Below are 27,880 nucleotides of genomic sequence, written 5' to 3'. Positions count from 1 at the left end.
GGGGGGGGGGGGGGGGTGAAGGGAGTACAGAGAGAACAGCCAATCGGGTTTCTAGGAAGGGAACAAAGCTGCACAGGCCTCCTCGCACACCTCCAATGACGCTACAGGCAGCCAATCAGCGGAGCACCAGCTTTACACACACCATTATAACCGGCTTATTTCCCCGCAAGATCAATTTCAGAGCGATAGAGACATCGAGAAATAGACACGGTGCAAGTTTTTACAAGGACAGGAACGTTGTAACTTTCAGCCTTTAATTAAAAAGGCGGTGTATGTTAACCGGGAAAAAGGACACTGAACTGAGAAGAATAACTAGTAACATTTTTTTCTTCAGATAAATAGGCTACGACATCATTACATCAGCAATACAAGGAATCGGACTTTTAAAACCACCGGTTTCTGATTTTTCTGCAGCAAGTAATCTTACGAGGACATTAGAGCCAGGAAGGATGGAATCAGGCGGCAAGGTAATATTGAAGCGGATTATTAAAATATGGGTTGCAGCCCACAGGTTGGGCAGAGCGCATGGACAGTGAATAGGGATATGGGTTAACACGCAGTGTGTACATTCAAAACTACACCTAGGTACCATACAGCACGCAACCAAGGAAGTACGCAGTGCTCTTTTGCATACATGAGTAATCCATTTGTAGTCGCTTTTAAGATCTTACGAATTGCTTGTAAAACTTCCACTATTAAATGTTTTTACTTGTGGGTAGCTGCCAGTAACACCGGTTTAATCTTACTAGTGACGCCGTGTGTACGTGCGAAGTCAGGGCTGTAGTGCTGGGGGGGTCGCGCTCCCCCACTTCTCTTGGGTAGGGAGGGCACCGCTTCCGTACCTCATGCAGAGAACACGGAGCTGTTGTGCTCCTATTTATGTGGAGATATTAGGTATAACACAAATAAGCAAGGAATACAATAACCACAAGAAACCTTTACATACCGACCCCTCACTTAAATATCGCACTACCCCATTGCGTGCAATATATGAAAGTGAATCAAGCTAAAAAAAGATAAATACTTAGCCGGATTCACAGTATTAACAAAATGAGGTTTTCATAATTTAGATGTGCGTTTAAGTTTAAAACTTAACTATTTAACAGTCTATGGAATTGTTAAAGAATCGTAAACATAACTTAAGCGGTTAAAATGATATAGATACGGAGTTTAAATAAATACAGTATGCCTATTGGTATTATATTTGGCAGTCCAAAAATGTGAATGTTACCATTACATCTATACAGCAATGCAGGTATGTTTTGTTGGCAAACATTGCATGCAAAGGGCGGCACGACAGGCTCGCTCATAGCATGCAAACTGATGTAAAATACGCTTCAGTAGTACTACTGTATACGATTTGGCTTTTATAAACGGCAGTGAATTGGAACTAGCAATGGTGTAGGATGTACATTTTACAGCAGTAAAATATAAAAATGGAACACCCAATGGCGTTGTTTCAATACACAAGCGCGTTGGGTTTATTTTATAATAGTTCTTGGAATGGAATGCACCTTATTATAAAACAAACAAAAATCAGGGTTATTAATCCGTTTAATATTTGTTGTGCATCAGATAATGTGCCTGAAATCTATAGCTGTAGTTGGTTAGCAAACCAGAATAGCAAGTTCAATGAAGTGTATAGATTAGTGAATTGTGAAGCCATTACTGTAGCCAGGTGTGGCTTTGTTTACATAGAGGTTTCCAGAAAGATGCATTGATTTTACAGTAAATATACATCAAGTCTTGGCCCTCCCCCCATTTGTGCATGCTGCACATCAAACTTTTAAATTCCTCAGGAGTTCATACACATATACCTAGGCAAACACCATGAATCAGTTAATTGAGTAGAAATCAAATTGTGATTATCCTGCTTATTTGGTACTGATGTCAATGCAAGTGAAAGAGTATTGTGCAACATGCATAGTATCACAGGCTGTCAGTGGAAGATGGGCTGGTCAGTCTTTGAACCACTGGGCCCAAACTGAAGGTCATTAATCCCCGACAGCATGGAGACAGCTTCAATAGGAGTGGAATCAATTTATTATGGAAAAAACCACTAGCGGTGTCCTGACACAGACACTGAATACTGTACTGCATGTAGCAGATCTAGAAGTGAACATTACTATGTTGATTCCTTTGGGTGTTTTGTTCCATTTTATAAATGGGCATCCCTTGGTTAAATCTAAAGGGGCACTCATTTTAATTACAGTATTATACTACTGACCTTTCGTCAATCAATCTTGCCTAGTCGAGCCCACACACCCGATTATGGGAGTATTTAAATGTTCCCAAACTTATGTATTTAACCCTTTCAGTCCTGGCAGGACCTCAAGGTCCTGTCTTAACTGTTTCAAATAGCATGTCCTGCAAGAAGGAAAGACAGAGAAGCGACCAAGATTTCTGTAGGAGTAGTGATAAAAGGCAAGTATGGAAAATTATCAGCTGTATTTTTATACAAGAGAGTACAAACATGCTTTGACATTTGAGGCCAAAGATTCCTCAGCTGTAATTACACAAGTTATTTCACAACATGTGGGGATTAGAGTTCTGACAGGACTGAAGACTTTTACTAAAAATTTGTCCAGTTCACGTATACTTAAAGGAGTTACTTTAATTATAAAATAAATTTCATATTCTTCAAAATGTACAAATTATTTAGGACTGCAAGGGTTAAGTATGCTGTTAAATTAACACATGACTTTACAATAATGACGTTTTTATTCACTAGACTTAAAGCCAAAACTAAACAATTGGGACAGAAAAAAAAAAAAAGTTAAAACTTCTACATTTTGCAGATAGCCTTTCATGGGCAAAGCACCTCCAAGAATCATGGCCAGGTTTGTTAGACATTTGATAGCATTACAACAGTTTAATTTCCTAAATCTCAATTTGCAAAGAATGGAAGACCAGGAGTAGGACAGTCCATACAGAAGTATGCATTACATCCATTTATCAATTTTACCTGCCATATTGTTTTACTGGCAGATTTGAAATGGGAGGTTTTTCAGATAAAGGATTAAGATATTTAGGGTAATATTAGTTACATCATTATGAAGTCATGCCAGATGGGTAGGCAGTGTGATAAAATGTATAACTGTCTGGAAATTAAAACTCATACCCTGTTGTCCTAAAGCGAGGCACACGGACTAGCCTGGGTGTCCAGCACCATCAATGGGTACATTTTGAAATTGATAACCTGCTGAATAGTGCTCCCCATTTAACACAGAACATACTGAAATAAAACAAGAGTAAGTTAACTAAACTGAGCAGATACATGTTTGAACCCCCTTACCCCTGCTAGGTTAGTGATAGCGGTGAAAAGTTTAGACAGTTGGGGAAGCTTACATTCCTGTCAATGCAACGCCTTCTAGAAGCACGGAACACAATAGATAGGATATGGGTGGAATTAACTGGCTGCTACAGTTTGGGAAAATTAATTCAGCAGTGCTTTAAATTATACATTTTCCTATGCGATTGGGTTACTGCATGTGATTTGTCCTTTACTGTAGCTGGCATATTGGTCCAATGTGGTGGTTTATCTTGGTTTTGGTGTGCAGTGGTCTTGGGGGATTAAAACAGGCATGGTAGAACGTAGGCGGTGGAAAAGTGAAGTTGGAAGGAAACTTCCAGGAGTGGCTGCAATTCCCAGCAGGCGTGGGAACACATACCGTATTCCGAAGCTAAAAGCACAGTGTCTCCTCTGATAGCCTTCCCACAATGGGATGCAAAACAAATGTCCCAGCGTCTTAAAGCTACAAGGGGCAGCTTACTTAATCTAAATACCCTAGCTACAACAAATGATGCAAGTACCCAAATATCGTGTTACTTGTAAAATAAAATTTGCTGTGCTAAAGCGTAGACTTTAGGATAGGTTTAAACAGAGAAACCAAAAGGCTTTACACCTTTTATTTCAAGGACTTCAATTCTCTTTCCTTCCTTAGGTTGCACCCAATAATGTCAGTCTGTTAGAACCGAGAATAGAGAATGGAACAGATGCCTCACGCTTCCCTATGTGCCCTCCCCCTATTCACAAGATCTACCAGTCACTGTTCAGTGCTGTACCCTGGCAAGGCCAGCTATAATGATCTCATTTTTTCTTGATGAGCCAATTGAAACATGATGGGCGAAAAACATTGAGACGTGACACGGAGCACAATGTACTGGGCAGCAAGAGGAAGAGGTCGGCTGCGTACAAACATTTGTTTGCTTGGCACAGTTAAACGCCAATGCAACCAGGATGCAGCTATTCAGAAAGCCTGCACATTAGCGTCAATGTCTGAATTTTACTGTAAGCCACATCAGTACTGGTGCATTAAATGTTTATGCATTAGACTAATCTTTCCCTGCAACTACATTTGCCGACACTGGGCCCCTAGCCTTCGAAAATGGTGAACGTTGTAGGCTTTAGGTATAAAATAGCAGCTACAGGTCAAGTATTGATAGAAAGCAGGGATGGTTGCAAGAGATGAGGTCGACGTGTTATTTTAAAGAGAGTCACATTTCAGTGGTGGCCCCCGACATTATCGTCACACAAAGGTCAGCTGACAGTAGTTGAACTGTCAAAATGTATTTTCTAGAGGGATCCCTACTGTAAGCCAGCACTGCAACAGCTTGTGTCAGTCCAAACTGTTGCATTTTGTACAGGGAGAGCGTATGCACAGTTCAGATTTTCCGATTCATTGGACCTTTGGACACAGCCCTGATCTACAGGTTAACATTGGATCTGGGTAAAATAAAACGTAAACTTAGTAGCAATACATAGCTAATAAAATGACAGTAGTTTAAAGCCTTATATAACGCCCCTGTAACAATGCGATCACGCATGCAACCCAGTAATTAGTCACCTGTCAATCAGATTTGAGATGTAGTTTGGATTATAATTTAATTCAAATTATGCAAAAAAAATAAAATACAAGAGAAAACATAGAAATTAATCATTTAAAACCAAAGTGTTAGCACAGACTTTTGTAAAGTTGCGTGCACAACATTCACATTATTACTGCTTCCGTGTTTTAATTACATGAATGTGTACCATAAGCTATTTGGAATAATAAAAAAGGGGTTTTCAAGAGATAGTGCTAACGTAATTAACTTCCTCATGTAGAACAGTTATTACTCAGCTACCAGTTCTTAAGAAGAACCATGTTTTTCCGGTTATGCTTTCATTAGAAATCAGTAGTTTCTACCTTTTAAAGGTTACAGAACTAGCAAGAAACAAAAAGATGCATGTAGAGCTCTGAAATCATCCCAAATTATTTATAGTCGTGTCACTCACCCCCCCCCACCCCCCCAATAGATGAGATTTAGAGCACTGGTAAATTCTTAATGTAGAAGGTATTTTGCCTAATGGGCTCAATTTACATTTGATTAGGTATGCAAGTAGCTCAGGGGACACCAACTGTGTGTTGGGGAGGAACTCTTATCCATGGTGTCGTCTCTTTTCCTAGTCCCTGCAGTATGCCAAATTAGGTTGGTTTTTTTTTGGCAGTAGGTTATCAAAATAGGATGGGAAAAAGCTCAGAGCTTGGGCAGAGATGTGTGGTACTGTCTTGTGATGCCATGCATCACATCTGGGAAATCCCCAGCAACGCTGCAATGGACTCTGTAAAACCCTGTGGCTCACTGGCTGCTCAGGAAACACTGTAGACATGACCCACACAGAGGTCAAGTTATAAGAGGCACATATAATGGATTTCCCAACCTAACTTTCCATTCCTGATAACCACTTAAGAAACTATGAAAACTAACAACCAACAGCCCCAACCTACTCGTTAAGAACACAGGAGGCTGTGTGGCCCAGTGGTTAAAGAACAGGGCTTGTAGCTAGGAGGTCCCTGGTTCAAATCCTGGCTCACTCACAGACTCGCCGTGCGACCCTGAGCAAGCTACTTAACCTCCTTTGGGAGCGAAGTGTTGTTGTAAGGTACTCTGCAGCCAATGCATAGTTCGCATACCCTAGTCTCTGTAAGTCGCCTTGGATAAAGGAGTCAGCTAAATAAACACGAGATATTTGATGGGCTACAGCTTCGTAAAATATCCTGTGCATTTAGTCAATGTTCTAGAAAAGTGGCCATCTTGGATTTTTTTTTTTTTTTTTTTTTTTTTTTAAAACTGAATGTACTGGGATTACTAGACTATTACGCATTTTTTGTGTAGCAAGTTGAGAGAATGGACTTGGTATTCTACAGTATAATTTCAGCTCAACTTCCCTTCACTTACAATCTTGGCACAAATTCTAAAATTACATTGTTCTCTTGAATGTGTGTGTGTGTGTGTGTGTGTGTATATATATATATATATATATATATACATATATATATATATACACACACACACGTCATTTACAAGGGGACTCTTATAAACACATTCAAAAACTATGGTATTATGCTTCTCTAAGCAGTGTTCTTTGTTACCTTTAAATTTCACACTTGATCGAGGGGGTAAACAGCAAAGTTGTTGAAAAGTGGCAAAACCAGCTGAAAAAGATCGCACAGTATTCATGGGTGGAGTCTCCCTCCCCTCCTCCACGCTGTCTGTCTACCCATTTCTTCATTCAACAACAAGGAGTCTGAGGAGCTGGGCAGGGGAGATTCAAAAGGGCTGCACTGCAAAGTATTTGGGTTAAAGGTAAATGTCACAGTATACTGCTCCAAGGATAAATGAGAAAAATTGTGACTGGGCTAGAAGCAGACACACCCTCAGTGTTAAAGAATTAGGCACACACTTAAACTGGAAATGCACTCAACTGCAGGCCCCCAATCACAAACCCAGGAGTAGTAATTGACAGTAGGTTGTTTGCACCCCCCCCACCCCAATATACTGAATAGTTAATTATTTATGCCAAAAGGCAAGTCTAGAATAGCTTGATTAATGTCATACTGTATTCTAGTCACAAATAAGACTAAACTTTAATGAGCAGTCTCACTGGCACATTCAGGAAGGAAAAGTCTAAAATGATTGGTTTTAAAATATTTCATTGGGGTTTCTTCAATAGCAACTTGGAGTAAAGCCTTAAATGGGTTTGTGTTAAAAAAATAAATAAATAAATAAATAGAAACAGCTCAACTAACCCAGTTGTTGTTAGCATTGGTTACCTTTACATTCCACTCTTTATACTGGGTAAACTGACAGAGCTGAAACAGCGTGTAAATAGAAAAAAAAAAGTTGAACACAGATGTTGGATGGATCGATATCACAGGCAACTATACAGCTGGCTATTTCTTCCTTAAAACATGATTCAGATGCAAAAGTGAAACTTTTTCCCCGAACGCCTCATTTGCTTACGAGATCTAGTCATGGTCATCCGTGTGGTCATACTGATACGTGTCACTTGTAATGTACAGCCCTGTTACCGACAGAGTTGTTAATGCTGTTAAACTCTTAAAAAAAGCAGCCTTAACCAAAATAAGTCATTACATGTGCGATTTCAGAGCTAAAAAAAGTGGAAAACTGTCCCCAAATAAAGATGGTAGTGTTTCTTTAAGACTCGCCCTTTAAATCCAGAGGGGTTGCATGACTGCGTGTGTGCGTGTCACATCCTGTTGCACAAGCTCAGACTGTATGCACTCATTGACCTGGCTGGGAATGTCACTCACCAGAGAGGAGGACCTAAAATGGTGCTCTGATGTGTTCCGATTGGCTTATCTCTGGCTTGGAAAAAAGTTGGAGCCAATCACATTATTAGTGTCCTCGCTCCCAATAGGCTACTCATCTAGTCTGTATTCTGTAGTGGGGATAACGTTAGCTAGAGGGGAGGGGAGGGATTCAGTAAACCATAGCTTTGACAGTAACCTGCTGTGCGATATGCAAAGAGCACATAACCAGGGCTATTGGCAATTTCTGTGTGGTATTTATTGGTAGAACACAATTATCCAATAAGAGAAGAAAATAAAAGAACATGGGAATAGTTACCTGTTTTAATCATTCCTGGTGTTACTAGGAGCTTGTCACCATATAAAGAAAGCAAGAAGTCGGAGTACAATTTAAAAACTTGCAACGGCTCAAAACTGCTGTGCACCAATGGAAGTTCCATTTCCACCCCTGCATGATTTTTATAAAAATGTCTTTCTGAAACCAAGTTGCTTTTCAGAAAGATCCCCTTTGTAATACCAGCTTCATAGGTTTGTCCACTGTACATGTTGGTGCATGGTACGTTCCTGTGAACAAGAGCTAGTACATTTCCCCATTAGCAAGATTAGCACACAAAGTCAGGACACGCACATTTTTTTTTTTTTTTACCCTACCAGATTTTTTATTACAGAGTGTCGTAAGGATTACTCATTTTGGGATGGCTGTCACCCAGACTGTTTCACTCTGAATGGTTGTATAAACCACAACTTTGAAATGTACTTTCCAAGCTGGTCTGCAGGGGGGGGGTACCAGAGTGCTTTATATTAGTCCATTCAGACCTACACTAACTGAACTTATTTCCAAGTTTAAAAAAAAAAAAAAACTACCTTAGACACAGTATTTGCCTTTCCACTGCTCTTCTGCAAATCTCAAATAAAATCTACATAAGATTACAAGTCTGGGAATTTTTTGCACTTGGGAGAAGTATTACATACTGTATATGTTGGTAGTATTAAACAAAGTGAATCCTAAAAAGGTATCCTGTACGCGTTAAACAAGTTTAACACCAGCTCACTTTCAAGCAACATTTTCTGGTGACATTGCGCTACCTAGTGAAAATTGCTTGAAATGTCCCTTACTAAAAGTGGTTTTAAAAATGTAGCCTGGTGCGACATGGTCTGTTAGAATGAGACTCTGCTTACTGTGGCTTCCTGCTGCTGTACTGAAACAGAGGGTCCAGTCCAGCACAGCACCCACTGGTGACTCCAATAACCTGCAGACCAACATGGAGAAGATAGAGCTAATGAGTGATAGGGAAACAAGTTAGAACACCTTAGAGGATTCACCTTTAAACATTCAAAAAAATAAGTGTGTATATAATAAAAAAAGGCAGTGCCATGGCCATTATAAATTAAAAAGAGTCATGCAAGAGAACTTGACACCTCTGGGTTGTGCCGTCATAGCAACAATTAATGCAACACATTTAATACATGGAACACAAAGGACAGTTCTCTGGAAACCTCACCCTTGATAACAATCTGAATGTAGGTCACACCCACAAATAAAATATATATTCTTATAACCTTCAGACAGAATAGAAGGAGACTATTCCACAGACCAGGATTAGAACAGAACCCATCGCCAACCACTTTGAAGGCTCATTTCGTCATTCAGACTCTAAAGTAAAATTCCAATTTAAAAAAAAAAAAAAAAGTCAATCAGCTGTAGCCAACAGTTAAAACAGACATTCTGTAAAGTGAAGGATTGCCATCATTTCAATCTAAAAAGGAGTGCTCATACTGTACACCAATAAATAGGATTAAAAGCTGCTGCTTCGCCTGCACTCACTTTCTCATTAACGTTAATAAGAATCTATGTTGTTATGGTATGAATGAAGTATTCTAATGATTACCACTCTTCTCGCAGCTCAAACAAGCACAACCCTGACCTGAACACCGCCTGCCTACCATTCTGAACTGGGCTGCCAATTGCACCAAACAATCTGGTGTTTGTCTTGCAGTTTGAACTGGCGACAGACTCGAGAGGAGATAATGAGCGAGCTAGCCCGCTGTATTGTTTCGAACCCGTGTGTTGGAGTAAAACAGCCGCTACAGGGCAGAATGCGTTTCTTGTAGGAATGGAGAGCACTTGTGGGCAGCTGGCCCTTGTCCAACCACAGCATTGAGATACAGCAAGACAAGAATAGCAGTGACCTATAGCCTAGTACAGGCCCAGTCGTTTACTCAGTGGTGTATTATACACGTCTTATTTAAAATAAATGCTTTTTCCACGGCAACTAGAGAGCACATTGAGCTTGCAGGACACAACAGCTGCTTGTTGCCCTCCATCCCCCTGGGGAGTACCTAGTATGGAAGGCTGTCAGAGTATTGATACAGTGCTCCACCATAACCCATATATAGTAGCTCCCTCATCAACAGGAATGTAAACTGCACAGTACAGTAGCTTGAGCTACATTTGGTTATTCTAGCAGCCAGTTACAGTCCTGATAACCACAACATTGGCTACGAATGCCAAGCAAGCTCAGCCCAGAAAGTGGGGGCTGCCGTTTAACAGGAAATAGGTGCTATTCCTGCTTAAGGCATCAGTACACCTGTGTGGTATAAAATGTTAGCAGCCATCCAGCTTCATAAATAGCTGGAAGCAGATTTGTGTTTAATATTTTGCAAAGCAGCTTAAGCCACAGAGTTGTGTGAAAATGAACAAATTATTTAAAAGTTAATGCTTGGTTTTGTAGTGGAGGATTCCAGAATTAGTGAATTACTGGCAATATGTAATTGGCCCATTCAGATTGCTGACCAATAGCTACTCTGCAAACAGACAGCGAAAACAAGCAGGAAATTGTTACATTAGCTTAAGCATGTTGCCAGGTTTTGTAAACCAGTTACCAATTAGGCTGTGAATGCAGGAGCCTTTGCATAAATGTTGGGATTTTCTTAAGTAACTGTGAATCCAGTGGATAAATACAAGGCTTTGTGTAGCTGTGCTGCACTCTGTGCTAAATCAGACAGATTGTTGGACTTTGTTTTCATCCATCTAGAATTAGGTTGACCTGAGATTACCTTCAAGAAAGGACAGATTCCCTTAAAAAGCACCTTAGAATTTCTCTTCTTGAAAGTAACATATGCCACAGCAAACATACATTTTCAATCTGGCTATATATTAGTATTTAAAAGGTCTCAATTTTTGTCAGGAAGTCTGTCCACTTCTTGGGACTTCATGGTCTCAAAGCACACTGGTGGCAAATCAGGTCATTCAGTAGCAGCTATTTGGTTAAGACAGGAAAGTTGTTGAAGGGCATGGGACAGTTTCACTTTCCATAAGTGGTGGTAAGACATGCAAACAGATTTCTTCAGCCTGGTGTTGTACCAGATTGCAGGTTTTAAAATGAAAACATGCAACACTTTCAAAACTTCACGTTAGTCTGACAACAGAATTGTATCAGTGAAAAGAAACTCACCGTGTCCACGTTAGCGTTGCACTTTATCATCAAGATGTGTTAAGTAATAAGTGCCACACACTTATTTCATCCAGTTGTACTGTATAAAAGAGGAAGACAGGAAACCATGCATTCTGGACATTGCAGTTGTACATTTTCATAGACACCCAAGCAACTGTAAAATCTGTACTTTCTACATTGTTTAAAATGTGACTAAATAAGTATATCAAATACAAGAACAATTTCATAGCCATATGCAAAACTAATAAAAAAAAACACAGTAAATCAGTGAAATGTAGCAAAACAAGAAGGACTAGTACCACTATCAGATAACACAGGAGAACTGGAGCCAACATGTGTATTATGTTGTTGTTGCATTAAGCACAGCAATAAATAAGGGCACATTAAAACTCATCAGACCAATCTAAAAAACAGAATCTTACAGGCCCACGCATTTAACTAACAAACAAAAAAAAAAGTTAACTGGAACAACTATGCACTCTCAAATTGAATCTTACCACATCAAGATGAAATGTTCTTAGTGGAATTTCCTCCAGGAAAACAGGTAGATGCTGCATCTTGATCAAAAAACATCTTAGTCGATAGACAGGTTTTTCACTGCAACTACCTTCATAGATTTACCAACACAACACAACACAACACAACACACTGCTTTTAACATTAGTACTTGTGCATGTGGTAAATACTGCTTTAAGTAGACAAAGTTCACCTGAAAAACAGAACAAAGAAGCCTCTCCATTACCAGCTATATAAAACACCTGGATTTAACAAAAGCCCCTTATCCAATTAGGTACCTATCAAGTAATTGAGTTAATTCCTGTGCGTAATCAATGCCATAACCAGTTGTCAAAGCCAGCTGATTCCCATGCAACCTGAAGAGATGTCATGTTTTCAACACACATTATTGAGGCATCGTGGTCAGAGTGATTAGCAGATGTGAACGAGGATGCATTTCGACATACGCACACTTGCACAAGCTAAAATGCTATTCACAAAATATAGCCATCCTAGTTTACTTGGGTAGCCCCAGTACAGTAGACAGTAGATTTGTTTGAGATACTATCTAAATGTAGGAGATATTTCATCTTTCCACTCATGGTCTTTGTTCCAACCATGTTCTAAAGTGTGCAATTGAATCAATTAAGCCTCCATCCAGACCCTGAAGTAGTTAATTATATCATGTTACCTGTTAAACCTGTAGCGGAGTGGCCCTCCAGGGATGGGATTGGACACCAATGATTAGTGGCACAGCAGGCTTATTGATTAGCCTCTCTACCTTTAAGCCTGGGGTTTGAATCTTGTGTAATGAGTTTGGTGGTGTTGAACTAGCTGCCAGTGGACATTAATTCACATCTTCTAATTGTCTGGCTCTCCTTAAGGAGGTCTTGATTGAGCTACGATGGGAAACTCTCATGGTGTCTCTCAGCACCAAACCTGACTGTAGCCATTGCCACATAATCACTGCATTTACAAGCACAGGAAGGAAACATTTAGAAATCTGAACACAGTTGCTAACCTGTATATTTCTTTATTTTTTTGCAGAAAGTCACGTTTCAGCTGATGCTGGCTGTAGGAGTGGCTGTGATTGGGTCCCTGCAGTTTGGGTACAACACTGGAGTGATCAACGCCCCTCAGACGGTAAAGCTTCTGAATGGCCACAAATGAGATTACAGTTAGTTTTACCAGTGGTCTGTTTTACAGGCTACAGGGAGAATGTGTCTCTGTCTGCGTGTCTAACCCTTACATGCATGAAATGTTGAAAATAGCTGCGGGGGAAAAAAGTCGTTTTGGACACAGAATTAATATATTTTCATTGAAGATTTTTTCCTTTTTTTGTTTTATATGGGTGTCATCCTCCTAAGAGGCTGTTATACGTTTGCCTCGTCCATATGACCCCATATAAAGACTAAAAGAGAGGTTTGGTTTTGTATCTGTCCTCATATGAGGCTGCCATGCACGAAAGGGTTAAAATCTATGGTAGGGGGTGGAAATCAGGTGAAGAAATTGAAACTAAGTTGCTGTTATGGGATGAGTACAGCCCTAGCAAACCAAAATAGTCTGAAGTTTTCATTTTACAAATGGGACCGTGCTGGTGCTTACAGTAGCAACTGTTAATGTTTGGAAGACTTTCCGACTCAGAGGTTTTGAGAACAAGCTGGAATTGGATATGCGTGTTTGAGTTCAATAATCATAATCTTTTAAGATGCCGTCAACCACAAGGTCTTTTCAGTCTGTTTTGTTATATGAGGATAGAGCCGTGATGGTGAGGCAGCGTGTGTGAGTCATTCTGAGGTACAGAAGAGCTGTTCTCGGTGTTTCCTTTTAACAGCATACTACTGTATAGTATAGTATAGTATGTATTGAAGCGATCTGACAGTGCTTCAAAAGGAGATGCACAGAGAGACTGGGGTGTGAATTCCATACAATACATTTGCCATCCAGTGACTTTACAACAGTACAAAAGAGCCAGGATCGTTTAGACAGGCAGTTATAGAGACAAAGTATTGACTGCATGCACTACCTCTTTACACCACAGGGGTCAGTCTCATACCAGCTCCCTTTACCTTATAGGGTTTTTTTTATGTTTTATTAATCCTGGGTCAATAGTTGTAGTTTTAGTTTTTACCATTTTCATCAGTACATCACCCCATAAACCCTGAGTTCATATATGTTATGTAGCATAGTTGTATGAATTTGAACGATATAAACAAACTGGACTGGGAACAAGGTTTCTGACAAACTAGAGTTGTAGTTGTAACTACAGTAGGAAATACATGGCAGGGACCAGCTATTCATATTGTGTAAAATTGGTTGTGGGACACTGCAGTTTTAAAAGTGAAAAAGTAGCTTCCAGTAAGCTACACAAATATGTGGAAGTGATCGAGGAGGACAATGTAAACCAACTGGACCATCAACATGACCAAACTAAAATGACATTCAATAGCAACAGACACCACGATATTACATTTCAGGTAAAACCTGGTTACGGGACAGATAAGGAATGAAAGATCACCCTGCTGCTGGTCGTGTCCCGATGCACTGCTGTGTGGTAAAGGCCTGGTAAAACACATAGCAGCAGAGCACAACGCAACACAGCCCTGCGGGTTCTACTGTAGCCAAACTAACTGTGAAATGGGTCCTGATTTGAAGAAGCAACTTTTAATTAAGATATAATATTAGGTAAGCCATTATCAGACAAACTGGCAAGCTGATGAGCAACCTTCTGATGCAAATGAGACTCGCTGAGGCACAGCTGAAAGTCACCAGAATAACAACAACTGGAGTTATACAGGCACAGAATGACTGTAAAGCTCTTGTACAGTGGCATGTAGAGTGTTACTACAGAGTGCTGCTGAAACCCCTGAGTCATGCTGCAGCATTAATATTCCCATCATTTCTCAATAGAACACAAAGCTCAGTGATCACGTGTCTGCAGCTCAGCCGATGCAGCTGACACACATAGCTGTGTTGTATAAACTTGGCTCACGCTTCATTTCGTTGTGGAAATTTTTCTGGTTTGGAACAGGCACAAAGGGAAAGGAAGGCGGCAGCCGATTGGTTGCCAGCCAGGCTACAGAAGTCGGCTCTGAGCGATAGTGAAGAGCGCAGGATCTTAAAGCTGTAGCGTCCCACAGTCTTGTTCAGATTTCAACAGCAATTTAAGGGTATATCGTCAAAACTTTCAAAGCTTAGAAATAAACAACGAAACATCATCTAATAACATATTTCAGACTGACCCAAGTGGAAATGGTCATAAACCATGCCAATGGAAGAAAAATACTAATGTTTTTTTTTTGACATTTGAAATTACACAAATACAGTACTGTGTTTTTTTATTAAAATCTTTTGATGTCCATTCATACGTGCTTTCATCCAAATTCAGGAGCTGCTCTTCAGTTCTAGCTGTCTGTCATGGGCATAGGTAGAACAGCCCAGGTATCTTTATAGACGTAAGAGCCATCGTCATTTAGTGATCTGCCACTTTGGCAACAAGTTTTCTTTTGTTTTGCCTGCAATACAATGCTGTGCACTAGGTGGCGTTTACTAATGTAAACTGGCTGAACAAGCCTACACTGCATATATCTACGGTTTCTCACCACCACGCCACAGGAATGAGTGAAGACAATTTGAATACGTTTTCAGATGATTTCACTATCTTCCACTTCGTAGTTAAGGTGACAGTGCATTTCGAAATCATTCGTAGTGTGCAATTGTTACGCTGTGACTATAAATAAAGGCTTGGTGATTAGATTACTGTTCTTCAAGGGCTCTCAGGAATGCAGGCCAGCAAGTTCTTCTGCACAAGTTGTGTCAACTTTTTATCTGATGCATTTCAACTTGTCATCGGCACAGCAGCGCTACAGTTATAAAATAGCCAGACACCACTTAAAATCAGGCAAGATATTCACTAGTAGAGTACTGACAGTAACACATTCAAAATAATGAAACATTAAGTGAATGGAATGTATTCGTCTATTCCAACAAACACTGCTTGAAATGTATTCGGTGGCAAAAGTCAATTTGTATTCGTTCGTGCAACGTCATTTAAAAAAGACTGAATCGGTAATTATTTTAACGTAATGTGGTACATTTTAGACTTCTGTTTTTCAAAATGAAAGAATATGAAAAACACATGTTTTTCCTAGCACCAAGCCCAGTATAGATGATAGATAGATTTTCAGCTGTGATTTGTGATACAAGAAAGTGGAACTAAACGATTAACAGGATAGAACGAAAAAATATATGCCTGCAGCTTGCCTGTAAAGGAATACATTTTGAAGTGCTCAAGCATTGCCCACCCTGTTGTTTTTTAATGTTGGCAGATCACTTCCTCAAACATGAAGTGAGTCAAATTGCTATGCAATGGGAGTCTTATTTCCACCCTGCCTTGTGAGATACAGTACATATTTATGAGTTTCCAAATGTCAGTAGCTTTCACTTGACAGCTCATTTTGTTCAAATTTGGATTGCTAGCGCTTCAGGCATATCTGTTTACACTCCCTCCCAGTGCATTGTGGGACTTTGACCTTTCTGCAAGGTGGATCATGTCTGTTTGTAAACACTAAGCTGCCTAGTATGAGTTCCCAGCTGATGCAAGCTCTGCTCTAAAACACTATATCGCCATCTAGTGGAGAAATGAATTATACCAAAAAGAACAAGAGCCTACAATTAGTAGTGCAGTGATTATTTTTCTAATGCCTTCCCTCTCTCTCTTTTAGGTCATTGAATCCTTCTACAATGATACCTGGTTTGACCGATACCAGGAGCGCATTCCTCCAACCTCCCTCACCACCCTCTGGTCTGTCTCTGTCGCCATCTTCTCAGTCGGGGGCATCTTTGGATCTTTCTCTGTCGGACTTTTTGTCAACCGCTTTGGGAGGTAAGAGAAGAACCACCCACCCCCTCACGTATATTTCTGCAAGCCAACATTCAATCCAGAAACACCCACACTGTTCCCCTATTTTATGACTCTATTCATTAATAAACAAAAACTACATTTAAAGGGCAAGGAGATTCAAATCCCATTCTGCAGGAGCTCAATAAACAAGGTGCTGCACTATAAACATTACACTGGATGGAATCTGGAGTCTTTCTCCAGTGAGTCTAACTCAGTGTCTCCCTCTCTGGTCTCCAGGCGGAACTCCATGCTGTTTTCCAACTGTCTGGCCTTCATCGCTGCTGCTCTGATGGGCTTCTCGAAGATGGGTGCCTCCTGGGAGATGATAATCATTGGCCGCTTTGTGGTGGGGCTGTACTGCGGGTTGACCACTGGTTTTGTGCCCATGTACGTGGGTGAGATTGCTCCCACTGCCCTCCGGGGGGCGCTGGGCACCCTCCATCAGCTGGGCATAGTCATCGGGATCCTCATGGCACAGGTAACAACATAATAAAACTTTGTCAAAGGGCTTCAAAAAATGTTGCTTAAAGGAGTAAAGCCAGATTTCACATTATCTTGACAGCCGGTCCCTTCATGCAATAAACCTATGCAAGAAATGCAGTTTGGAAATGTATTTAATTCTAGAAATGCAACCATTCAAAAACTTGTCTCACTAACACAATGCTTCACTGCCTCACTAACATGATGCTTTCCTGGTCTCTTTTGCTGGCAGATTTTTGGGATGGAGGAGATTATGGGCAGTGCCTCCCTCTGGCCCGTCCTGTTGGGTTTCACCTTCATCCCCGCCGTGGTGCAGTGTGCCATCCTCCCCTTCTGCCCCGAGAGTCCTCGCTTCCTGCTCATCATCCGCAACGAGGAGAACAAGGCAAAGAGCGGTAAGTGGAGAAGCGTACGCAATACAGGCCATTCAGTCAAGATCCCTGTTGGTACACCCTGGAAGAAATAGCAAGCTAATTCTGGACCAATAATGTTTTATATATAAACATATGCAGTACTGGGGTCTTTTTCCAGATCTTTTACATAGAATAATGTAGCCCAGGATGCATGTTAGAGCAGCTCCTGATCACAGGTGACTCAGACTTAAAGAAAGCACAGTCCAGTTATAATCAGGCTTGCATTTTCTTTGCCAAAATGATGGTACCTAAAATGCTGCATGCTGTTTTGAAAGCGTGTTGCTGTGCGTGCTGTGGTCTAACTCTGCCTGTCTCCAGTTCTAAAGAAGCTGCGTGGCACGACGGACGTGGGTGCTGACATGCAGGAGATGAAGGAGGAGAGCAGGCAGATGATGAGGGAGAAGAAGGTGACCATCCCTGAGCTGTTCCGCTCACCTCTGTACAGACAGCCCATCCTAATCGCCATCGTGCTGCAGCTGTCCCAACAGCTGTCAGGAATTAATGCTGTGAGTATCCCATTCCTAAGAACATATAGCATTCACGGCACAGGCTAGCATCAACAGTGGGTATCAATGAACCAGAACACACAGGCACTGCACAGGCAGGCTAGTATCATCACTGTGTCTAGAATCAGCACTTAGTATCACAATCCCACTGAGTACAGCTTGTATTTTGAATGAATAGTGTATTTTTAAAGTAAATGTAGTTTCCAAAATAATTCCATAAAATGTAGCCATTTAGCACGTCCATGAGCTACTGTGCATATGTCTTGAATGTCTAGTTTTAAAATACACACATATTATAGCACACATTTCGTTTTAAAACACGATTTCTGGTGTTACTTTAGGTTAAAAGAAGCTCTCAGTTTCTATGCCTTATTCTTCGGTTATCTGTTGGCGCTTCCTGGGTCATTTCACTTCAGCAGTGTCTTCTGGGTCAAAATGTATTACTGGCTGAAAGCATGTCAGCCAATAGGGGAAGCAGCTGAATGGATATTGACCAGTCTCAAAGCATGGCTTGTGAGTTTCCCTCACCCTAGTGTCGTACCACATGTCTTTTTTTAAATGAAAATACATTTTTTTGCTACAACGCGTAGCAAAATGGCACGTTTGAAACATGTATAGTGGGTAGCTGTGCATGGCAGAGAGATTTTGTGGAAGTGTTTTGTTAGCTCCAGTTACCAGTGAAATGTTTGCTGGGTTGTTGACCCTCACACTGCATTTCTTTCCTCCAGGTATTCTATTACTCCACTGATATCTTCAGGAGAGCTGGAGTGGCACAGCCAGTGTATGCCACCATCGGTGCTGGAGTCGTCAACACTGCGTTCACCATCGTTTCGGTAAGTTCAGACTGTTACAAATCCAACTGCTTTGTCACCTCAATGAGCTTTATCCTGGTTATTTATTATTATTATTATTATTATTATTATTATTATTATTATTAAAATAATTGATTTTAGAGCATCAAAACCGGTGATACATTTGTGTCAAATGGCCACATTTTAAAAACCGATTACATTGTCTTAGAGACTTAATTTCAACCTTCAGTTTTGTAAACCCAACAAATGCAATTATGTTATCAGACTGAAGCTAGGAAAACACTACTCTGAATTCAGACTGCTCTAAATAAGTGCTAGTTCTATAGAGTTCAAATTGCTTTATTTCTTACGTTACGAAACTTGTAACAAGCAATCCAGAAAAGCACTCAAATTAGCTTTATTGGGGGGGGGTGAGAATTACCATTTTGGTGTAATCCCCTGAACTATGAAGGAAAATAAATGGTTGCTGTTACATAATTAGAAACGAACAAAAGACACATTTCCGGTTATCAAATGGAAGAAATCATTTTACTCCTTGGCCAAAGAGTGGTTTGTGTGAGCTCTCCTAGCTGGCAGTGCCACTAACCCGTTTCTCTCTGTCTTGCCAGCTCTTCATAGTGGAGCGTGCCGGCCGTAGGTCTCTGCATCTCATTGGACTTCTGGGCATGGCAGGCTGTGCTGTTCTGATGACCATAGCGTTGGCTCTGTTGGTAAGTTCAATAATGACATTACTGCTGAGGTGCTTTGCAACAATCAAACTAGAAGCAAACCCTTTCATTACATCAAGCGTAGTTGCTGCTATTCTCAATATCACTGCGGCGGACGTCACCTGCCTGAGAAATCTCAAGCCCTCCCAGAATGCACCTTGGACTGAAAAGTCAGTGGCTGAGTCACAACTGGCCACTCAATGGAATTCCCTTCGAAAGAAACCCAAATATGGCAGCATTATTTGTAGGTTTATTATCAATAAAAGCACCTTGTGTTGGAATTAGTAATGTATACAATAATAGTGAAGCAGTTTGTGATAAATGGTTTTAGAATTCAGTGACTGTCGACCCACTCTGGCAATATTCTTTGTAGATTGATGACCCCCACCCTAGAACTTTATTCTTTTTCTTGTAACCTTATGCAGTGAGTTGGCAGTTTAACAATTGAATCAATCAACGCAAGACAAAAAGTCTTTGAAGTTTCACAGGATGTGATTGTACAGTCGGTCAGGAATGCCTTTGACTAGATGCCATGCTTGGGTGGGTTTGATACCTTGACAGATCTTCAGTTCTAAGCCTACAATCTAAACCACTCCCTGGACTTGGGTTATTCAAGGTGATGTGTAATCGTCCATGGCTTCATTCACAAAGGATCAATCGTTGTCCCCTCTTTTAAAAAATAACACAAACAAAACTGCACCAAAAACACAATCACATTGAAAAAGCAACATCAGTCAAACCCCTTTTGCAGCCAGTTCCTTCTCTATGTGTATAGAAAGTCTGACTGGAGCTGTATTTAATCAGACGTCTGGCTCTGAAATGGCAATCCCAATTACGCTTGTATGGGTCCTCATTTTAAAATGTTGACTCTTAGACAGTGATCGTGTCTGTCCATCCATCCGTCTGTCATACTTTACATGGTGAACATTGAACACTTTTGTCATAGCCTCCTATAGACCTTTTAAATTGCATTCAGGTATCATCCAATGTATATTACCTTTTACATGAATAGATTAAGAGCACCCTCCTCAAGTGTGTTATAGACAGACCTATAATGTGTATACCATATACTAGTTTTCTGTTGGAGATCTACTATTCCATAAATTCAATTTAGTTTAAGTTTGGCAGAATCTGAAAATTTCAAACTTGGGTGGCTTTTGTTTAAAGTCTGTGCTCTTGCTGTGCCTGGGTGTGTGTAAGTGGAAGGCTCACATCGCTGTATTCATTGTGTTTTAACAGGAAAAGGTGGCCTGGATGTCCTATGTTAGTATCGTGGCAATCTTCGGCTTTGTGGCATTCTTCGAGATTGGCCCCGGACCCATCCCCTGGTTCATAGTGGCAGAGCTGTTCAGCCAGGGGCCCCGGCCCTCTGCCTTTGCTGTGGCTGGCTTCTCCAACTGGATGGCCAACTTCATCGTGGGCATGGGCTTCCAGTATCTCGCGGTAAGGGAGGGCACCAAGCCCGTTGGTACATCCCGCTTCCTAATGAAAAACTATTACACAGCTTAACCTTTTGGGGTTTACTCAATAGATTTTAACAGCAGTGGATCTGCTGTTACAATGGTACCTTCAAATGACATGCTTGCTATTTTTTTTTATCTCTTCTTACCTTTACAGGATGTTTTCAGTCAAGTGGTTCTTATTGCTATTATTGCCGTGTTTTAGAATTTTTATTAAGGTCTAGCCAATGTTGCATAGCTGTATGTAACTAAAGAGCAGAACTAAAGGACTAAAGAGCAGTGTTTGAGTACAGTAGAACCTGTCATATCCGATCCTGTAAGATACGAGCCCCTTCATTAACTGATGGACCTTTGTCATGTGTTATTTTCACATGCCACTACCAAGTGAACGGTACTGAAACTGAGCACTGCACATTCTGTTATGGGTCTGAAAAAGTAAATTCGGCTCTTAGCAGGTCAGAATGGATTGAGCTGCAGATAAGAAAGAAAAGACGGTGCGTTGGGGATTCAGTTTCACTTTCTATATGCTGTCACTTCACATAACTGCCCAGTTTAACCATATTAAATAAATGAAAACAAGGGGTTAATGGAATTACTGTACTGTTAAAAAGCTGAAACCAGATTTTTGCACTGACCTCCAAGCCAGTTTGTTAACACACACGATGCAAAGAAAAAAGATACCGATCACTTTGACACAGACTGAGAGTCTTTGTTTTGCACTAATTTTCATTGATTTTCTTTGTATAACATATGCTGAGTACTGTAGTTTTAGACACACTGATGTATTGACTTTGTTCATTAATAATAATGCCCCGACGTTAATAAAGCAATACAATGTAATGTCACAACTCCTTCTGAGTTATGACACATTTACACAGTGAACCAGTGCAGTGGAGTATGGCTGGCTCTACTGTAACTGCACTATGAACCTGTCATGCAAGCATCATGAAAAGGAAAGGGGACCAGCAGGGAGTAATATAACAGAGAGACTGCAGTGCAGCATCACTGTCTGACTGGACCTTGCTACACACACAGAGCTATTTTAAATGTCATTGGATTAGACCACTAGAACGCCTCCCTCATCTTTGTCTTCATTCTTTAGGAATGGTGTGGGGCCTACGTCTTTGTCATCTTCACCGTCCTGCTTCTGGTATTTTTCGTGTTCACCTACTTCAAAGTGCCGGAGACCAAGGGCAGGACGTTCGACGAGATCTCGGCCGGGTTCCGCCAAGGCTCGGGCTCCAACCCCAGCGAGAAGCACTCCCCTGAAGAGCTCAACAGCCTGGGCGCTGACTCCCAGCTTTAATCCCTCACTGTCCCCGGGTTTACTAAACACAAGAAACAACACCACGAGGAGCGGACTTCCTATCTGTATGTCTGAGTGATTGTCTACACTGCTGGTAGATTGAGACTTGCTGTCATGACATTTCTGGGGAACAGAAGGGGTTTGTCCACGCTATTTTTTTTGGCATACGTGTAGGAAGGGTGAGGCTGAGAGGGGTTGTGTAGTGGGTACTCATTTTTACTGCAATTTACTGCTGTTGTATAACCTCAGCTTTGCTGGCTGATTTTATACAACCATCAGAATTTGTCATGTAAAAATGCTGTGGTTACAGAAAGTCGATCTTCAGATTTAAGTCGTCAGGATTTTGAAGAATTAAAAAAAAAAAAAAAAAGCAAAGGCTGACCCCTCCTCTACCTTCCCCCTAGTACAAGGACACTTAAGTGTTCACAAGAATCTACAAACCCCACCCCTTTCCAACAATTGGCTCAAATGATTTGTCGTGGTAACTGTTACATTCCAAGTTTATAGGGAAATATGTTTAATGTCATGGGCTGGACTGATAGCCCTACGGTTACAAGCACACACTGCTTATAGCAATGGCATGTTTTTTTATGCTGTTTTAAAGTTTCATGTTGTGCAAATATCGTTTTTATAAAAGTCGGACATTGCGTTCCTGGAAGGAGAACTTAACGAATGTTATTGTTTTTATTTTTTTTAACTGTATGTAAATAGATATATATACATTCGCTTTTATGATAAACCCCATGCATTTTTTTCTGGACTAGAAATTGGCATGAACACGCAAGAGATGATCGTGTCAGACTCTTTCAGCAGAACTGTACCTCAGTGTAGTTCATCGCATTGCTACGTTTGCAGCTCTGTAGAAAACACACTCCTTTGTAGTGCTAATAGATGAGCCATACATTTTTCTATAGATTTTATAAGCGTTTTTAGTGCAGAGTATTTTTCAATACAATTCGTCCTCCCTCTACCCGCGCCAAGTCTCTAAAATCAATCTCTTATATTCAAACCCCTTATTTTTGTGCGCTTTTGGTTGTTCACTTTTTTTATAATGTGATATGGGATATAAATACAACACTAGATACAATGTAAACTGTCTGATTGATATCCTGTGCTTTAGGTCAACCTCACTCTCATGACGTGCAGTCAGCAATAGCAGCAGCAGAAGTTTACATGTTTATAGCGTTGCCCTTGATCTGCAGAAAAGTCAACTACCAAAACAGAATGGGGGAGGGGATGATATCATATAATAAAGATAATACGGATAAAAAGAACACTGATTTGAAATCCTTGGCTATTACTGAAAACCCCAAAATGTGTCTGGAAAACTTTGTCCATGGGGTAGAGTGATGGGGTGAGGCACCGATGCTGTTTTTAAATGTTTCAAAATGAGCAATAACGGAAAATAGACAATCAATCACGAATATTATATCAAAATTAAAATCATGCTAAAAATAAACAAAGTAAAAATGTAAAACCCTAATAAACCAGCAGTACTCGCTGCCCTAAAATACACCAGCAGAAATCCCAAGAACTCACAAACAGACCACAAAACTGTTTCACAGTGGTGTCTCTATTGCGTGAAACCCTACAACTATACACACCAGTATCCTATTTCATTTTCTATTGAATTGATCCTGCTGTATGAGGGCTTTTTTTTCTTTTTAAAGCAGCCTGTTTCTCACTGAAAGCTAAAGTTTGTGTGAGTTTTATGGGGCAGGGATGGCAAAATTCCAGTACAGTCAGTATTATATTTTATTAATAATAATAATAATAATAAATTAAAAACAGGACTTGTTTAGGAGTGACATATCATGTTTCAAGCAAGTATCCTAGATTGTACATTTTAATTTTTAATTTTTATTTTAAAGTAATAGGTTACAATACGTTACAGGTAGTTTGTGTAAGTGGGCCCTGTCTAAAATGTTTCCCTCCTTGAAGAAGTAGCTCCAGATTATGGACTACAATTCCCACAATTCTTTGTAAATAGTCGACCTCTTTGAAATTTGAACACTTGCAACCTCAGTAGCACAGCAAAACAAAAACAAAAAGGAATACAATCTCAGAATAAATAAACAATGTGAGTGAATGTAAATCTCCTTAAACCTGAAACGGATTGCATCTTATCGGGACAAAATTGAATGTGCATTCCAGCTTTGATCAAGCTTTGGGGGTTGGTATTAAGACATAATTGTAGAGCTTGTGTTCGTAATCAGTGCAGCTCAAGATGCACAGCTGTCCTCTTGGATTTGCCTTTCTTGTAAACAGGCATTGATCAGACATAAAACTGTGTCTGGCATGAACACACGGTATAGAAAAGCATGCTTCTGTACTGCAGCTGCATTCCAATGAAGGTCAGTTTGTTTTTAATCTGCAAACCTGCACTCCATGCTGCTGAAGCCTGAGTGACACAAACATGCATCTCTTACAGCGGTACAGCAGCTGCACTGTAATTCGGAATTCAACTAGACATTAGTCAGGAATTTCAATCAAAATGTCATTTAAATTAGGAAAGTGGAGTTAATGTTAACTGCTGATTGTATACCTTTTAATCTGTTCATATTGTGACCATAATGAAACTTCCATTTCTTAGGCTTATAAATGTTTTTTATATTCATGGTTTAATAAGTAATATGTAAGTGTTTATAGTTCAAACACTGTATACTGCCTTTAAATACAGCATACTTTTACAAAACACCAAATTCAGCATCTAGTATACTGTACATAATGTAACAAAGGCTTTGTTTTTGCAGTTTTTTCTTAAATAATATGCAAACGTTAGACAGCTATAACTAAAACACAAGAATCAAACAGGCTTCGTTTACAAATAAAAATAGGCATCAAAATGTCATCTAATGGACAGGCTAAGAACTTTTGATTTGATCAGGGCAATCTTTCCGAAATCCGATTGTATTCAAAAGGAACCCTCCCCGCCTTCCCTCCCCAAAGTTTGCCTCCATTGTGTCCTGTGTTGTGATACAGGCTGTGTGTGTTTAACAAAAAAAATCTGCTTACTCTCTCTATCTCTCTCTCTCTCTCTCTCTCTCTCTCTCTCTCTCTCTCTCTCTCTCTCTCTCTCTCTCTCTCTCTCTCTAGAGATATATATATATAATATGTGTTTGTGTTTTGTGGAATTACTGGAGAGAAAAGTAAAACACTGTATACCAGTCTGATCTCTGTAGAATGCATAGCAGTCATGACATGTGTGCGAAAAGAGTTTCCCAAGGTAGAGCAAGAGAGTTGATTGTAAGGGTCTGTGGCAATGTCTGTATTGACATTCTTATTGACGAGTCTACTTGGGAAACTTATTGGTCTCTGTATTCTTACACACGTATGTATTCCATGGTGAAATAAATCTCATCTTCCTAAAATCATGAAGTCGTGACTGAAAATAATTAAATAAACATTTCCTGCTTTTCTTGTGTATAGATTTAAGTATTTATATATTTTTTATAGTGTTGACTGTAGATCCATGCTGTAAATAACAACAGATTGTATCCACAAATGTAAGTAAATTTGCTTTTGGTTTTGTGTACAGCACCAGTTTTCAATGTAGACGCTTCATAGTCACCGTCTTTTTGCCTTCCATAGTTTAAGAACCTCAAAAACAATAGAAAAAATGTCAAATGTAATCAGCTTTGAGCAGGTACCAGTGACAGATAAAACTATTTATTAGATGTTTAATTTATTAGTGTCTTATAAAAACAATAAATCTGTGTGTGCTGTAGGAGCAGAAGGTGTTTTTTTGAACAATGTGCCAAGGTGTGTTGCTGTGCTGATTGTTTTTTGTAAGATACAGTTGTCTGGTGTTGTAAACAATAAAACCGAAACAAAACCCACCCAGGGACCTACATCTGTTTCTTTGTCTTTCTTTAAGTGAGCTTTGTTGAGAGTGTTTTTTTTCTTGATTGAATATTCTGTTTTCAAAATTAATCCAGGAGTTGAATCTGGTGGTCAGATCCAGGAGCAGTTAATGTGGCTTTGTTCCCTGTTCTGTTCACACTAGAAGCTAATGCCAGGTTTGATGTATCGCATTCCTTAGAATTTAAGACGCTCTTTTTGAACTATTTTTTGCTTCACAAAAATAGCCTACCTCTTAAATTCGAATACAGTCCCAAAAGACTTGACTGCCTGAGTACACAAACAGCAACGTCACTGACTGCCAAGAAAAGACAACAAAGACATCACTGCCGAGTACACAAGCAGCAATGTGACTGACTACCGAGAAAACAAAGACAGATTTTTCAAAGAAGCTTATTAGCTTCCTGAAGAATTTGAAGAGAAGTTTGAACAATTTTAGCGTTTCTGACACAGTAACAGTACCACAGTCGGAAATGCTGATCAGACCCCCGTGTTTTTCCACGTGCCAAGCAATACCACAGTTCACAAATTGGGGAAAAAAACGTGAGTAATCACGACTGGAAATGAGAAGCAGCACATAACTGTAATGCTCTGTGTGGGAGCAGACGTCCGCAGACTGCCTCCATATGCGGAATCGAAGCTGTATCTTTGTAAATGCTGAATGTTTTATTTTTTCCTCAAATTGAGGGGGGGAAATTTGGTCTGCGTCTTTAATTTGAAGGAATATGGTAGTTTAGTTTTGCATCAGTGTAGGCACACTAAGCTGGAGTTAACTCAGCAGTGCAGTTCTCTGATCTGCTCATGTGTAGATCGCATGTTTGGGAGCATGTGAACAGGATAGCTTGTGGGGGATGCCAGGAAGTGCAGAGACACAGTACGTTGAGTGAAGGCGCTGCTATGGAGATTTATACAAAACACAGAACAAACAAAATGGCATGAGGGCCAAAAATATACAAACAAACAAAACACCCCGTTCAATACATCCATACCTAAAATAACACACCACATAAAACATAAAATACACACGGGTGGGGGAACCCCAAAAAATCAAAAAAGTTTTGTTTTAATGGGGCTTAGTTTGTTTGCACACACTTATGGGGGTAAAATTGGAGTCAAAACTACTCCAGGAGGTGGATGAGTCCAGTAGCCAGTCGCACTCAAAGATGCATTAGTGTAAGTGTGGAAAAAAAAACAGGTTGCAAGTCTTGCTTCTGTGCACACTCAGCATCGTTCTGAAGAGCCAGTGTGAAAATGGTATTCTTTTAAGGCCTCTATGGGTCAATTAGTCCATTCGACACACCCAATGGGGGATTTTTATCCACTTGATTGGATTGGTACAGGGCTGTCTAATCCCAGTCCTGGAGGGTTATTCCATTTCAAGTTTAACAGGTAACGTAGAGATTTACTTGGTTCAATTAAACAATTTAGAACAGGTATGGAACAAAGACCAGGAGTGGAACAGCAAACTTTGGCCATCCCATGACTAGTATCACTGATGATCCCTGTTTCACTGTACCAAAAAGTTAATTAACTCACTGGGATCAGCAATGTCTAGAGGTGAGTACGGATCTTCTGCTGGGTTAGTATTATTAACTCATCAGCAGCTGGTGTCGATTGTTCAGTATGCAGGCAGTGTGGAGAGGGTATAAATTAGTCCTGTGACACTAAAGATTACAGCATTACCTGTTTTCTCATGTCAAAATCTGCCTTTACCGATACCAGAAACTAGAACCGTAATTGAACTGATAACTTGCTTAATTAGACCTTTTTACTTGTTTTCAGCTCCTAAAAAATTAAAAAAGGTCCAGTTAAGCAAATTATTAGTTCAATTACGGGACTAGCTTAGTAATTGAAGCTCAGTTGGAATGAAAACCAGATGACAGGGCA

At 40.1% G+C, this 27,880-nt stretch overlaps 1 protein-coding gene across 1 annotated transcript; it reads left to right on the top strand.

Moving 5' to 3' along the window:
• Positions 1–155: 155 nt before the first annotated feature.
• On the top strand, positions 156–24,909 carry LOC121329226 (solute carrier family 2, facilitated glucose transporter member 1-like). Its single transcript, XM_041274705.1, has 10 exons — positions 156–467; positions 12,593–12,688; positions 16,270–16,430; positions 16,686–16,926; positions 17,161–17,323; positions 17,660–17,847; positions 18,576–18,680; positions 19,268–19,369; positions 20,606–20,809; positions 21,929–24,909. The coding sequence occupies exons 1-10, from the start codon at positions 450–452 to the stop codon at positions 22,130–22,132; spliced, it is 1,482 nt and encodes a 493-aa protein (XP_041130639.1). The 5' UTR covers positions 156–449; the 3' UTR covers positions 22,133–24,909.
• Positions 24,910–27,880: the final 2,971 nt, after the last annotated feature.

This window comes from Polyodon spathula, chromosome 16, assembly GCF_017654505.1.
Source record: "Polyodon spathula isolate WHYD16114869_AA chromosome 16, ASM1765450v1, whole genome shotgun sequence".
Lineage (NCBI taxonomy): Eukaryota > Metazoa > Chordata > Actinopteri > Acipenseriformes > Polyodontidae > Polyodon > Polyodon spathula.
The sequence above is the reverse complement of the archived record's forward strand: the minus strand, read 5'-3'. Positions and strand labels throughout refer to the sequence as shown.